This window comes from Rhinopithecus roxellana, chromosome 7 (assembly GCF_007565055.1).
Source record: "Rhinopithecus roxellana isolate Shanxi Qingling chromosome 7, ASM756505v1, whole genome shotgun sequence".
NCBI lineage: Eukaryota > Metazoa > Chordata > Mammalia > Primates > Cercopithecidae > Rhinopithecus > Rhinopithecus roxellana.
In genome coordinates this window covers 59184279-59196453 of record NC_044555.1, presented here as the reverse complement: position 1 = coordinate 59196453, position 12175 = coordinate 59184279, and the positions used below count along the sequence as shown (strand labels likewise).

Genomic DNA, 12175 nt, shown 5'->3' with positions numbered 1-12175 from the left:
GCACATATACACTATGGAATACTATGTAGCCATAAAAGAGAATGAGCTCATGTCCTTTGCAGAGACATGGATGAAGATGGAAACCATCATTCTCAGCAAACTAACACAGGAACAGAAAACCAGACACCACAAGTTCTCTCTCATAAGTGGGAGTTGAACAATGAGAACACATGGACACAGGGAGGGGAACATCACACACTGGAGCCTTTTGCGGAGTCGGGGGAAATGAGAGGGAGAGCATTACCTAACGCATGTGGAGCCCAAAACCTAGATGACGGGTTGATGGGCGCAGCAAACCACCATGGCACATGTATACCTATGTAACAAACCTGCATGTTCTGCACATGCATCCAAGAACTGAAAGCATAATAAAAAAAGAAAATGTGATATATATATACACACATATATATGTATATATATACACACACATATGTGTATATATATACACACACGTATGTGTCACTATCTCAACATAACACCTTAACTTTAAAAAATTTTAGTCATAAGAAACAAGACACACATACATATATGTGTACACACATACATATGTGTGTACACACACACACACATGGACACACACACACACCATGGAATACTACTCAGCCATAAAAAGGAACTAAATAATGGCATTTGCAGCAACCTGGAAGGAATTGGAGACTATTATTCTAAGTGAAGTAACTCAGGAATGGAAAACCAAACATGGTATGTTCTCACTCATAATTGGGATCTAAGCTATGAGGACGCAAAGGCATAAGAATGATATGATGGACTTTGAAGACTCAGAGAAAGGGGTGGGGGAGTGAGGGATAAAAGACTACACATTGAGTACAGTGTACACTGCTTGGGTGATGGGTGCACCAATATCTCTTAAGTCACTACTATATATCTTATTCACGTAACCAAACATCACCTATTCCCCAAAAACCCATTGAAAAATAAATAAAAATTTTTTAAAAAAAGAAACAAAATCATTGTGTTGTATACATTGAATATATACAATTTTTATTTACCAATTAAATACTCTAAAATAAAAAAGGAAAAAAGAAAATGAGCAAATGACATGAACAGACATTGCACTAAAGAGACATTGCACATACAGATGAGAAATAAGCACATAAAATGTTCAATTTTATTAGCCTTTAGGGAAATGCAAATTTAAACAGTAAAATGTCACTACACACCTTTCAAAATAGTTAAGATAAAAATAGTGACAACACAAAACGCTGGTGAGAATGCACAGAAATATTGCTGGGTTTAATGTAAAATACTATGACCACACTGGAAAGCACTTTGGCAATTTCTTACAAATCTAAACATGCAGCTGCTACGCAACCAAACAACTAGACCCTTTGGCATTTATCTCAGAGAAATGAAAACTTATATTCATAAAGAAACCTGTAAAAGAGGATTTATACAGCCTTGTTTGTAATAACCCCAAACTAGTGACAACCAAAATGTCCTTCAACAGCTGAATAATTAAGCCAATTGTGGCCTATCAGTATCATGGAGCAGTACTCAGCAATTAAAAGGATCAAACTGTTGATACACACAACAACTTGGATGAAGTTCCAGGGAATTATGCTGAGTGGGGAAAAAAAGACAACCCCAAAAGGTGATATACTGTATTATTCCATCCACATAACATTCTTGACATGATAAAATTATCAAAGCGGAAAAGAGATTAATGGTTGAGGGATTGGGTGAGACACAAGTGGATATGGCTTTAAAAGGGTAACACGGATCTGTGTAGTGATGAAAATCTTCTGTATCTGACTGCATCAATGTCAATAATGTCCTGGTTTTCTTATCGTACTATAGTTTTACAAGATGTTATCATTAAGGGAAACTTGGTAAGGGGCACACAGAATCTCTCTGTATTATTCATTAAAATGGCATGTGAATCTTCAACTATCTCAACATAACACCTTAACTTTAAAAAATTTTAGTCATAAGAAACAAGACACACATACACCCAGAGAATATATTTAATGTTATAGAAATAAATTCATAATACATTGTTAAATAAATATAGCTTACAAAACAATATATTAAAAGCAATGGCAAAAAGCGCAATTAATTTTGTACCAACCTAATATATGAAATAACCTCTTTTTGATGAATATATTTATCTATGTATGTGAAGAAATAAAGCATAAAAAGCTATACACATAAATGTTAAAGTGGGTGGTATCATGGATGATTTTTATTGATTTTATTTTCACTTAGCGATATTTTGTAATTTATGTAACTAAAATAAAATAAAGTCACTTAAAAAAAAATGAGATCATGTCCTTTATAGGAACATGAATGGAACTAGAAGCCATTATCCCTAGCAAATTAATGCAGCAACAGAAAACCAAATACCACACATTCTCACTTAAGTGGCAGCTAAAAGAAGAGAATACATGGACTCATAAAAGGAAACAGCAGACACTAGGGCCTATTGGAGGGTGGAGGGTGGGAGGAAGGAACAGATCAGAAAAAAAAAAAAAAAAGCTAATGGGTACTAGGCTTAATACCTGGGTGATGAAATAATTTGTACAACAAACCCCCATGACACAAGTTGACCTATATATCAAATCTGCACATGTACCCCTGTACTTAAAAGTGAAAACAAAACCAAAATGAAAGACCATTTATCATGACCAAGTGCAATTTATTCCAGTGATGCAAGAATGGTTCAACATACACACATCAACTAATGAGATACATCATATCAACAGAATGAAGAACAAAAACCTTATGATCATTTTAATTGTGCTGAAAAAGCATTTGATAATATTAAACATCCCTTTACGACAAAAAACCCTCAAAAACACAGGTATAGAAGGAACATACTTCAACAGAATAAAAGCCATATATGACAAACCCATAGCTAGTATTATACTGAATGGAGAAAAACTGAAAGCCTCTCCTCTAAGATCAGGAACATAACAAGGATGCCCACTTTCACCACTATTATTCAACATAGTACTGGAAGTCCTAGCCAGAGCAAACAGACAAGATAAAGAAATAAAAAGGCATCCAAATTGGAAAGGAGGAAGTCAAATTATCTTGTTCGCAGATGATATGACCTTATATTTGGAGAAACTTAAATACTCCAATGAAAACTCTTAAAGTTGATAAATTCAGTAAAGTTGCAGGTTACAAAATCAATGTACAAAAATCAGTGACATTTCTATATGCCAACAGTGAACAATCTGAAAAAAATCAAGAAAGTAATTCCATTTACAATAGCTACAAATGAAATAAAGTATCTAGTAATTAACAAAAGTACTAAAAGATTGCTACATGAAAACTATAAAACATTGATACAAGAAATTAAAAAAGACACACAAAAATGGAAAGATACTCTATATGAATTGAAAGAATAAATATAGTTAAAATGTCCATAGTACCCAAAGCAATCTATAGATTCAATGCAATCCCTATCAAAATGACAAAGACATTATTCATAGAAATTTTTAAAAATCCTAATATTTATATGGAACCAGGAAAGACCCAGAATAGCCAAAGCTATTTCCTAAGGAATACCTGACTTCAAATTATACTACAGAGCTAAAGTAACCAAAATGGCATGGTCCTGGCATAAAAAAAGACACATAGATCAGTGGAAAAGAATAGAGAACCCAGAGATAAGTCCATACATTTACAGTGAACTCATTTTCAGGAAAGGTGCCAAGAACATACACTGGGGAAAGGACAGTCTCTTCAATAAATGGTGCTGGGAAAACTGGATATCCATACGCAAAAGAATGAAACTAGACCCCTATCTCTCACTATGTACAAAAAATCAAATACAAATGGAGTAAAGACTTAAATCTAAAACTTGAAACTGTGAAACTACTAAAAGAAAACATTAGGGAAACTCTTCAAGACATCAGAGTGGGCAGAGATTTCTTGAATAATATGCCATAAATACAGGCAAGCAAAGCAAAAATGGACAAATGGGATCACATCAAGCTAACAAGCTTCTGCACAGCAAAGGAATCAACAATGTGAAAACACGACCCACAGAATGGGAGAAAGTATTTGCAAACCACCTATCTGACAAGAGATTAAATAACCAGAATATATAAGGAGCTCAAATAACTCTATAGGAAAAAATCTAATACTGTGGGCCGGGCGCGGTGGCTCAAGCCTGTAATCCCAGCACTTTGGGAGGCCGAGACGGGCGGATCACGAGGTCAGGAGATCGAGACCATCCTGGTGAACACGGTGAAACCCCGTCTCTACTAAAAATACAAAAACTAGCCAGGCGTGGTGGCGGGCGCCTGTAGTCCCAGCTACTCGGGAGGCTGAGGCAGGAGAATGGCGGGAACCCGGGAGGCGGAGCTTGCAGTGAGCTGAGATCCGGCCACTGCACTCCAGCCTGGGCTACAGAGCGAGGCTCCGTCTCAAAAAAAAAAAAAAACAAACAAACAAAAAAAAAAAAAAAACAAAAAAAAAAATCTAATACTGTGTTTGACAAATGGGCAAAAGATGTGAATAGACATTCCTCAAAAGAAGATATACAAGTGGTGAAGAGCCATATGAAAAGGTGCTCAATGTCATTGATAATCAGAGAAATTCAAATCAAAACTAGAATGAGATATCAACTCAGCTCAGTTATTAGGTTGGTAAAAAAGTAATTGCAGTTTTGCCATTACTTTCAATTGCAAAACCGCAATTACTTTTGCACCAACCTAATAAAATGGCCCTTATCCAAAAGACAGGAAATAACAAATGCTGGTGAGGATATGGACAAAAGGGAATCCTCATACACTGTTGGTGGGAATGTAAATTAGTACAACCACTATGGAAAACAGTTTGGAGGTTCCTCAAAAAAATAAAAATAGAGCTACCTTATGATCCAGCAATCCCACTGCTAGGTATCTACCTAAAAGAAAGGAAATCAGCATATCGTGGAGATCTCTGCACTCCCACGTTCATTGCAGTACTATTCACATAGCCAAGATTTGGAAGCAACCTAAATATCCCATCAACAGATGAATGGATAAAGAAAATGTGGTGCATATACACAACAGAGTACTATTCGACTATAAAAAAGAATGAGATTTAGTCATTTGCAATAACATGGAAGGAACTGAACATCATATGTTACAGAAAATAAGCTAGGCACAGAAAGACACTATTCACATGTTCTCACTTATTTGTGAGAGCTAAAAACGAAAACAATAGAACTCAGAGAGAGAGAGAGTAGAAGGATGGCTACTAGAGGCTGGGAAGGGTAGTGAGGGGGTGTGTGTGGGGAAGTGAAGAGTGTTAATGGGTACAAAAAATAGCTAGGAAGGATGAATAACACCTAGTATTTGCTAGCACAATAAGGTGACTGCAGTGAAAAATAATTTAATTGTACATTTAAAAATAACTAAAACAGTTTAATTGAATTGTTTGTAACCCAAAAGATAAATGCTTGAGGTGATGGATACTCCATTTGCCTGATGTGATTATTACATGTTGCATGCCTGTATCAAAATATTCCATGTAATCCATAAATATATATCATAAATATATATACCTACTGTGTACTCACAAAAATTAAAAATTAAAGTTAAAAAACAATTAAAATGGGGAAGAGATTTGAGCACTTTAAAAAGGAAGATATACAGATGATAAATAAGGACATGAAAAGATGCCCAATATCATTAGACATGTGGGAAAGGCAAATTAAAACCACAATGAGATACCATGATAAACACATTAGAATAACTGAAATGAAAAAGAATGACCATACCAAGTGTGGACAGGAAAGTGGAGCAAGTGGAACTCTCACATAATGAAGTGAAGTGTAAAATGGTACAACTGCTTTTTAAAATATTTTGTCAAAGTTAAATATGTACCTATTATATGACCCAGCAATTCAAATCTTAGGTCTTTACCCAAGAGAAATGAAAGCATATGGTCATAGAAATATGTAACCCAAATGTCTTTCAATGGGTGAATGAATAAACACATTATGGTATATCCATGCAATGGAATGCTTCAGTAATAAAAAGGAATGAGATATTGAAACACACAACAACATGGGTGCATCTTAAAATAATTATGCTGAGTGAAAGATAGTAGGCACAAAAGCGTACATACCATATAATTTCATCTACAGAAAATTCTAGAAAATGTAAGGCTAACAGAAAGCAGATCAATGCTTGGCTGTGGCGGAGAGAGGTAAAGGGTAGGGTAGGGAAGACAGATTGCAAAGAGACATAAGGGAACTTTCTGAGGTGATGGACGTATTCCATATTTTGATTGGAATGGTGGTTATATGTGCATATACATTTGTCAAGTTATTGAACTGTACACTTCATGCATGCATTTTATTTTATGTAAATTTTACCTTGATAAAATATATGAATATAGAGAAATTCAAAAAGAAGAACAAAAAACACCCCCAAATAAATGATATTATGCAGAGGTTGCAGACATTGCAATGACAAAGGTAAGGATATGACTATGGGAAGAAGCACCTGAGAAATGATAAGGACTAAGATCCCTGGAGGAGGGAAAGTCAGGGATCTGAGGGGCTAGAGTGTTGGAAAAATCATCTGTGTAGATATTAAAATCACCAAGAATTATGATAAGAAAGACTAGAGAGAGTAGCCTATACAAGGAAATAAAAGGTACTTCATCTTACGGCTGCTCTGATCTATTATGCGTGGCATTATTAAGGTCCAGAAACACTGGACAAAATTTCAATTTTTTGACAAAATTTTCTTTCCGCGATAGTGGATGTGACAAAGAAAATGATATTGTTGATCTTTGTGATGGCGGGGTATGAAGAGGTATGGGAAGAGGCAACCAACCTTAGCAGCTGCATTTGTTTTGTAATAGAAGTCAGACTAAGGATCCAATCAAAACTAGGTTTAGTGAGGGGAAACATGATTAAGGGTGGGAGGCAGGAAGAAGAATGGAGTCTGATAATAGACACAGCAGGAAGGGTGGATCGCCTTTGGCAAAAGGAGAATCAAAACACTGAGGTGTGGGGGAAATGCAGTAAAGTTTTACAGGAAAACAGAAGATTGTTTTTTTTTTTTTTTCTGTAATGTTATGCTGATTTAAAGTGCCATCACATAAAATTTTAGGATATAAATTCACTAGCCTGACTGATGAATTACCGACCTCTTAATTATCTTCAGCTGGCAAAGACAGGCTGCGGCCATTCACCAAAACAATTTTTTTTCTCTTTGTGTTTGTGATCTAAGTTTTTAAACATGAAAAATAATAATGGTAACAATAGTTAACATTTATATAGTATTTACTACATTGCCAACTACTATGCTTTATATACTCGTTTTATTTAATGCTTACAAATAGGATGATGCTATGAGGTAGGCTCTGTTATTACTCTTGTTTTACAGGTGAGGAAACTGAGGCTCAGAGAGGCTGACTTGCTCAAGTACAGTCGGCTAATCAAGAATTGATGACATACATCCTCTTCTCACTTAGCAAATTCAGGACTAGGACTATATCCTCCATACACTATACTCTTAAACACTGCCTTCTCTCATTTAATAGTTTTGTTGAATTTTTATATTAATCAGTCTTTATGAGTATTTATAATAGCTATAAGATACTTTGAAATGGTCTGAACACTCAGAGAAGAGTATCATCTTTTCCCTCTTTCCCCCACACATTAAAAAATTTTTTGACAAAATTATCACATTCAGAATTTTGGTCCAAATATTAGATTCCATAATTTTATGTACAAATATACTAAAACTTAATTTTAGAGTCTTTGGTACAGAATGCAAACATTCCATATAACAACAAACAACAAACCATTAAGATTATTTCATCCCTGCACTTAGAGAAAATAAAATGTGTGTTATCAAATCCTTTGTTCTTAGTTATTAGATAGAAACCTTGCTCAAATCATTCAGAGCTAAAAGACAATGTTTTTATTGACTACACAGAACACATAGATATTGTGGTATAAATTCTTAATTGTGACAGGAGAATGCTTAATCTCTTATAGTAATGCCTTTTAAAAATTACTCATTAGCACTTTTAGTCCTTCTCAACCCCTATTTCCCCTCCCAGTATCTTCCATGAAACTTCTAGAGATCTGTGGAACACAGCTTAAAATAAAACAAAAACCTGGACCAGATGATATTTGAGGTTCTTCCAGAAAATCTGTAGTTTGTTTCAATGTCATCAGATAAGCTTACATCTAGAGCACTCCACCTGATAAAATTCTGGAATAGTTTACTAAAAAGTTCACACAACTGAAAACAATTGAATAATATTAGACATAGTTATTTTAAAGTGTTGGAATTCTAACTCTGCCACTAACTAGCTATGTGACCTTGGACAACGTTACTTAGCTGCTCTTTGCTTTAATTTCTGTATTCATAAAAGAGGGTTAATAATAAAACACTTAGCACAGTGCCTACCATATAGTTAAGTACTCAATGAATTATTGGTTACTTTGAAAGTTATTATTTAATTCAATATTTTCTCATCCATGTGTGACTTGCTAAATTTCCTGTCCAGATTACCACCCAAATATAAAAAGTCTATGAAGATAAACACATACATCAAAGCCAACAATTGATTTAAGGTGTCTAATTGAGTTGAATGAACAGTTCGGACAAAGGGAACACTTTAGTTACCCAGTGAAGAGACATTACTTCTGATTTGGAATTGGTAAATGTAAAAATCTAGTTAGGAAATTACAGCTCATTTATATCCTATCTGAGCAGTTATATGTTTTGCTACAACCCAGAGACAGGAGAAGTCGCTCTTATGCCCGATAGTTTAGCAAACGCTTAATCGCATTACCTAACACTGCAGGAATTCAAGGGTCTTTCTCTTACAATTTTGAAAAGACAGGTTGGTGATGTCCTTGGTGTATATATGTGGCAAACTGTTAAATAATCTAAATGGCTGTAAACGCATACTTTTGCCAATAGGTATTTAACTTAACATTTGGTAAGTATATCTCATTTTATGTCTTTGTAAGCCATCAGGAAGTTGTATAGTTTTAGAGGCAAGTTACTTAAACTTTATTGCCTTAGTTTACCTATCTAGAAATGATGAGAACATTATAATATTGTAATAACTAAAAGTTGTAATGAAGTAGTAATAACTACTACTATCACCACTACTACTGATGATGCTAGTAATATATAAGCACCGTTAATAACAACCTATCTCCTAAGTTGTTAGGACTAAATTAGGTAACATATGTAAAGTGTTTAGAAAAGAGCCAGGCACAATATGAGTTTGTTATTGTTCTTATTATCCTGAATACTTCCAATAGTCAATGAAAATAAAGGGAAAAGCTAAACAGTTAATGCAAGCAAGGATTTAGTAACTATTTAATTTCTACTGGGAATAACCCATATAAGTTTTTCTTCCTTGATGAGCTAATTTGGAAACACATGTTCCTTTCTCTTGATTTAGGGGTTTTCCAAAGTGCTTTTCTGAAAAGTTAAGACATGTTAAAAAAACAAAACAAAACAAAAAACTCCATGGCAGACCAAAAAGAAGAAGCAGAGCATTCTAAAATGTCCCCCTCCTCACATAACAAGCACATAGACTCCTGGTTTTTTTCTCCCACAGTGTCCATGTGACCCTGCTGTGATGTTTGTCCATTGTAGAAGTTTAGAAAGTTCTGTCTGGGCTATGTGTGGGAATGGAGTTCTTAGGTCATTCTCCACCCTCTCCTCCACCCAGTCAGGCCTTTCAAAACCTATCTCATAAAACACAGATTCTGAGACTTGGAAAGCCCTTAAGGATCATCTTGTCATGCTCCTTCATTATATAGATGGAGAAACAAAGGTCTGGAGAGAGGGAGGGATTTTTCTAAGGTTATATAGGAAGCCATTGAGAATATAAGTTAGTTGCTCACTACAAACCAGTCTAGTGCTTTTCCACCATATCACCTTGCCTTTTTCAGAAGAGTTCTCTTTTCCTGTCGTCATCTAAGAACAGTCACACACCCGGGCATTTTTCTAGAACTCAGAGTAGGAAAATAATCACAACATTCTTTCCTATCTCTAGCCCAAATGTGGAGAATTTTTAAAAAAACATTGGACTTCAGTGTCAAAAACTAATATATTCTACATGCAGTTATTATAGCTGGAAAACTTACCTTTACAAAAAGCTCAATCTCAGGGTCCACTTGAGTGCTGGGCCTCAGGCCTGACATCTTTGTCTTTACTGCCAGTTGTCAGCCTCCTGCCTCCCGTAGAGTCCACAATACTTGTAGACTCTTTTCTCAATTTTATCCAAAGACTCAAGTAATGTTGGTGCTTTAAGAAGAGAGTCTAGTTTATAGTGGACTGAGTCAGACCTGGAGCCAGTCTCTTCTCTCAAGAGGTGTGACGCAGAAAATTCTAGATGCTTAAGTGCAGCTCTTGAATTCGTTTTCCTTCTTCCTCCTGACCTAACATTTAAATCAAGGAGGAGCCAAAGGGCTGTGTATAAACTGGCTGGCTAGAAGGGTGGGGGTGTTTCCAGAGAGGCTTCAATGCCATGAGTCAGCATAGGAGAAACACATGCACACAAACACACACATGCAGTGCTAGCTTCTATATATCAAGCAGACCAGATGTTCTCTAGAGCCTCCCTTTGAGTCCTGGGCTCCATGCCCAGAAAAGGGCCTCTTATTGGTGTTCCTGTAACTTGAAAGCATTTCCAGGAAAAGGGCCAGAAATGACTTGGATTTTTATTATTGAAAAGGATGTTTATCCAATGATACTGTCTAAAAGAGGGTTAAAAAATTGTACTTTATTAAATGTTTCCACCCCCAATTCTGCTGCTCACACAGCCAGATTTCTGTTCTGGGTTGCAAATTTCACTTCTCTCTACAACCAGAGAATGTTCACTGGGGTGGTTGAGTCTGGGGGCTTGTTTAGTGTGCCCCACCTAGTTCTTTATTTCTTGGAAGCTTGGACTGGAACAGATCACTTCCTTGTTTTGGCGTCTGTTTCAGGAACCACCATTTGTTCTGTATTTCTGCTTGTCAACCCTGGGAACAGCAGCAAAACCAGTCAAACAGATCACTCTGTGTCTGCAATGTTTCTGACAGCTGTATCTGATGCCTCCAGGATCTGGGAGGAGGACCCCGGGAACAACAAACCTCTTTGGTGGAAAGAGTCTCTTCCTGCTTGGCGCAAAACAGAACGCAGATCCATCAGTTGGGCACCACTGTGGTCCCCTTTCTAGAACACTAAGCATCCCCCATGCTCATATGGGCTGTACATGCACCTGCCATTGCCCTGTGTGAAGATTTACAGGATAAGAAACTCTTGAAAGAACTCAGCCTGCTCCATACCTGTAGGTTCTAGGGAAGGAGTGACTGATATGTAGGTGAGTGTTCTTCTGGATGAGGGAAAGACCTCATGATTCCCCAAATGGTTTGAAAAGTGAGAAGAAAATTGTGCTGGACATCTACTGAGCCAACCTTAAGGGTGAGTTTTGCACTGGCTATTTGGCAGGACCTGATGTCTGCCTCGTTTAGCCATATTTTTACTCTATTCATCATACTCTGTTCGTTCACTCCAAAGGCAATCAATGAATGTCAACTCTGTGCCAGGATGCTGATCCATTCACTGAGATTGGCAGCACGGGAGGACAGCCAGTTCGGGAGGACAACAGGAATTCAACTTTAAGCATACTCAGTCTGAGGCCTCCTCACCTTTCCCCACTCCCTATATCTAACCACTACAAAATCTTGTCACTTCTACATCTTGAATATTTAAAAAATCCATCTGCTTCTCTTTGCCCCTATGGCTACTCCAGATTTCAAGCCAGCAACATTCTTTTTTAATTGATTTTAAAATTTTTATTTTAAAAGACCAAATGGTTGCTTGACCTTTGACGCTCATGAGAAAACCACAACCCTTACTGTCACCACCACCACCACCACAGCAACAACAACAGCCTAAAGACCTCTGTGTGATCCCTAATAAATAGGCAAAGTAAAGAGATGAATGTTCTCTTTTTTTTCTTGATGCTGAATGTGTTTAAAAACATGTTTAGGATAATTAACGTGCCCTAAAATTCATGTATTTAAAGTGATTTTATAAATTTATTGGGTGGTGCAACCATCACTACAATCTAATTTTAGAACATTTGCATCACGTCAGTGACATCTTCCTTGCCCATTTGCAGTCAGTCTTCATTACCACTCCCAGCATCAGACGACCAGTAATCTACTTTCTGTGCC

The 12175-nt window shown here is 36.4% G+C and overlaps 1 protein-coding gene across 2 annotated transcripts in view; it reads right to left on the bottom strand.

Moving 5' to 3' along the window:
* The window catches only part of CLIC2 (chloride intracellular channel 2), a 38398-nt gene extending 27991 nt beyond the window's left edge, over positions 1–10407 (bottom strand). The window contains exon 1 of one of the 2 annotated variants that reach the window (XM_010385217.2): positions 10097–10407. In XM_010385217.2, coding sequence (XP_010383519.1) covers positions 10097–10153 — 57 coding nt within the window. In that variant the 5' untranslated portion in view covers positions 10154–10407. The remainder of the gene's footprint in view (positions 1–10096) is intronic. The other variant, XM_010385218.2, reaches the window with a different exon arrangement.
* Between the last annotated feature and the right edge of the window lie 1768 nt (positions 10408–12175).